At 47.0% G+C, this 2940-nt stretch overlaps 1 protein-coding gene across 1 annotated transcript in view; it reads left to right on the top strand.

Annotated features, from left to right (window-relative positions):
- Positions 1 to 2940, top strand: part of LOC102671488 — a 113114-nt gene that overhangs the window by 39194 nt on the left and 70980 nt on the right. The window contains exons 36-42 of the mRNA XM_031510745.1: positions 1 to 439; positions 732 to 933; positions 1012 to 1187; positions 1264 to 1532; positions 1657 to 2059; positions 2128 to 2370; positions 2589 to 2723. Of these exons, the coding sequence (XP_031366605.1) occupies positions 1 to 439; positions 732 to 933; positions 1012 to 1187; positions 1264 to 1532; positions 1657 to 2059; positions 2128 to 2370; positions 2589 to 2723 (1867 nt within the window). The remainder of the gene's footprint in view (positions 440 to 731; positions 934 to 1011; positions 1188 to 1263; positions 1533 to 1656; positions 2060 to 2127; positions 2371 to 2588; positions 2724 to 2940) is intronic.

Here is a 2940-nt window from a genome sequence, read left to right as displayed (position 1 = left end):
GCGGACGAGGACTGCAACGCCAACGAGGCGTGCATCACGAACAAGTGCATCAATCCTTGCGAGGCGACCCCTTGCGGGCCGAACGCCAAGTGCACGGTGTTCAATCAACGGGCCACCTGTTCGTGCCCATCAGGCTTCATACCGAATCCAACCGCGAAAGTTGCTTGCCTCAGATCGCCTGGCCCCGTCTGCCAAGCGAACAGGGACTGCGCAACAGGGACAGCTTGCGTAGGGAACGTTTGCACCCCCGTCTGCTCCACGGATTTGAATTGCCTGAGCAACGAGCGGTGCGATCCCTCCGGAATTTGCAAATCGTTGTGCAGAAGGGACGAGGATTGTCGAAGCGGAGAAATCTGCGAGGGATTGGTGTGCGTGATCGGATGCCGCGCTGACGTCGAGTGCCAAGAGAATTTCGCCTGTTTGAACAACCAGTGTCGAGGTAAGGAAGAATTCGAAATGATGCGAATTTGCAAGTGACACGTGGAATAATTTAATTAAAAAATATAAATAAAAATAGAAATAAAAATTTAAATAAAAATATAAATATAAATAAAAATAGAAATAAAAATAGAAATAAAAATATAAATATAAATGAAAATAGAAATAAAAATATAAATATAAATGAAAATAGAAATAAAAATAAAAATATAAATAAAAATATAAATAAATAAAAATAAATAATCGTTCGAGGAGGAAAGACGTGATTGGATTAATTCGATCGTCTCTCGCAGATCCTTGCTCCCTTCCGGATGTGTGCGGAGCGAACGCCAAGTGCACGGTGGTGGGTCATCAGAAGGTGTGCTCGTGCCCTGCACCGTTGATAGGGGATCCCCTGATTGGCTGCAAACAGGCGTTCTTGCCCTGCAACACGGAACAGGAATGCGCGACCGGTCAGACTTGTTACGGAAGATCTTGTTACGCCACGTGTAGAAGGCAAGGGTTGTTAGGTTTATCGAAGACTCCTCCTCGAGGAGAGGGTTCGTAAGATGTAAGGTATAAATTATCTTGCAGTGACGCTAATTGCCTGAGCGACGAACGATGCGACGGGGGAATATGCAAGGCTATATGCAACAGCGACGACCACTGCGTGGCCAATCAGATCTGTCAGAACAGATTATGCGATATCGGATGTCGTAGCGATAACACTTGCCCAAACGACGAGTCTTGCATAAACAACAAATGTAAAAGTGAGTGTCACGATGCTATATAATAACCGAATAATTTTTTTTGTTTTGATAAACTTAATTCTACTTTTTTCTAAAGATCCTTGCGAGGGTGGCAAAGCCTGCGGCGAATGCGCGGGTTGCCGCGTGGCGAATCACGTGGCGCAATGCAGTTGTCCGGCCAATTATTATGGGAATGCATTAATCAGTTGCTCGAAATCCATGATCCCCTGCGACGGCGCCTGCGAGTGCGACGAGATCGGTTTCTGCGCGAAGAGTTGCCACGGCCAGGATCAATGCTCGTGCGGTGAAGTGTGCCATTCGGGAAAGTGTCGCATCAAGTGTGACGTCAACAACTATTGTCCAAAGGTTGTACACCACTCTTTCCAATTTTTCAAGAATTAAAAGAAAGCAAGAAAGATATGTCTCGAGATTGAAAAATTGTCGTGTAACAATTTTTTTATATTCCGATTTTTTTATACTACGAACACAGGGGTACGTTTGCGAGGAGGGGTTGTGCCTGATCGGTTGCCGCACACATTCCGACTGTCCATCCTCCCTATCATGCGTCAATGGCCAATGCGAGGATCCGTGTTCGGCAAACGGGTCGCCATGCGGAATCAATGCTCTGTGCCGCGTGTCGAATCACAGGGCGGTTTGCCTGTGCCCGGAAGGGTTCCAAGGGGAGCCAAGCCAAGAGTGCTATCAACTGGAGTGCCATCGGGACGAGGACTGCGAGGCGAACAAACGGTGCAGCGAGGACGGGGTTTGCACGAATCCCTGCCTCCAGCATGGCGTGTGCGGGTTCAACGCGCAATGCAGGGTGGTTAACAGGAAGGCGCAGTGCTCTTGCCCGCCCGGCCACTATGGAAATCCTCAGATCAACTGCAAGAAAGGTATATTAAAAGACAAGAAGGACGGATGAATCTCATTTTTCATAATAATTTGAAATACGTTTACGAAGGTGGGGACGAGTGTTTAAGAAGACCTTGCGGCGTGAACGCGAAGTGCAGGGAGACGTTGAACGGATTTGAGTGCACCTGCGACCCCGGATGCCACGGCGATCCTCACCAAGCCTGCGTCTGCGACGGAGGGGAACTGTGCAAGGATATGCGTTGCGGCGCGAACGCCGCTTGCAGGATTTACAAGAATCAACCGCAATGCTACTGCCCGTCCAATTATCCTTCCGGGGACCCTATGCACGCTTGTGAGTATGCGATTGGATTTGTTATTTTTGATAACCGAATTTAAAATTACCATCGGCATTTTACATTCGAAGCTGCGAAAGGATGTATTTCTTTTTCTCTCGAATATTATCGTACAATGGGAGTTTTTTCGATAGATAAGATAGTTTCAAAAAAAGAAAAAAAAAAAAAAAAAGGATAAAATCTCACGCACGATCAATTTTCCCGATCGCGAGCACAGGTAGCGCGGAAAAGAGCTTCGATTGTCGCACGAACGGATGCGGTAAGGGAGCCGAGTGCATACGGGACGGTGCGATATTCGTGTGCAGGTGTCCACCCGGTACCAGTGGATCGCCGGATATCGAGTGCACGACAGGTAAGAGACGGCCTACTAACTGTTTAACCGGGCATATCGATTAATTTTATGTACAGCATTTGTGACTAGCGAGCAATTAATGACGAAACACGAGGAACATGGTCGTAGAATAACCATGTATTATCGTCTTTAGTAGGAATTGAAAGTAATACCGTTAGAATTAATCCAGTGAATCGTTTAACAATCGAAGAGACAGATGTGATTGGACCACCAGTCT

This window comes from Apis dorsata, unplaced genomic scaffold, assembly GCF_000469605.1.
Source record: "Apis dorsata unplaced genomic scaffold, Apis dorsata 1.3 scaffold_256, whole genome shotgun sequence".
NCBI classification, from domain to species: domain Eukaryota; kingdom Metazoa; phylum Arthropoda; class Insecta; order Hymenoptera; family Apidae; genus Apis; species Apis dorsata.
The sequence above is the reverse complement of the archived record's forward strand: the minus strand, read 5'-3'. Positions and strand labels throughout refer to the sequence as shown.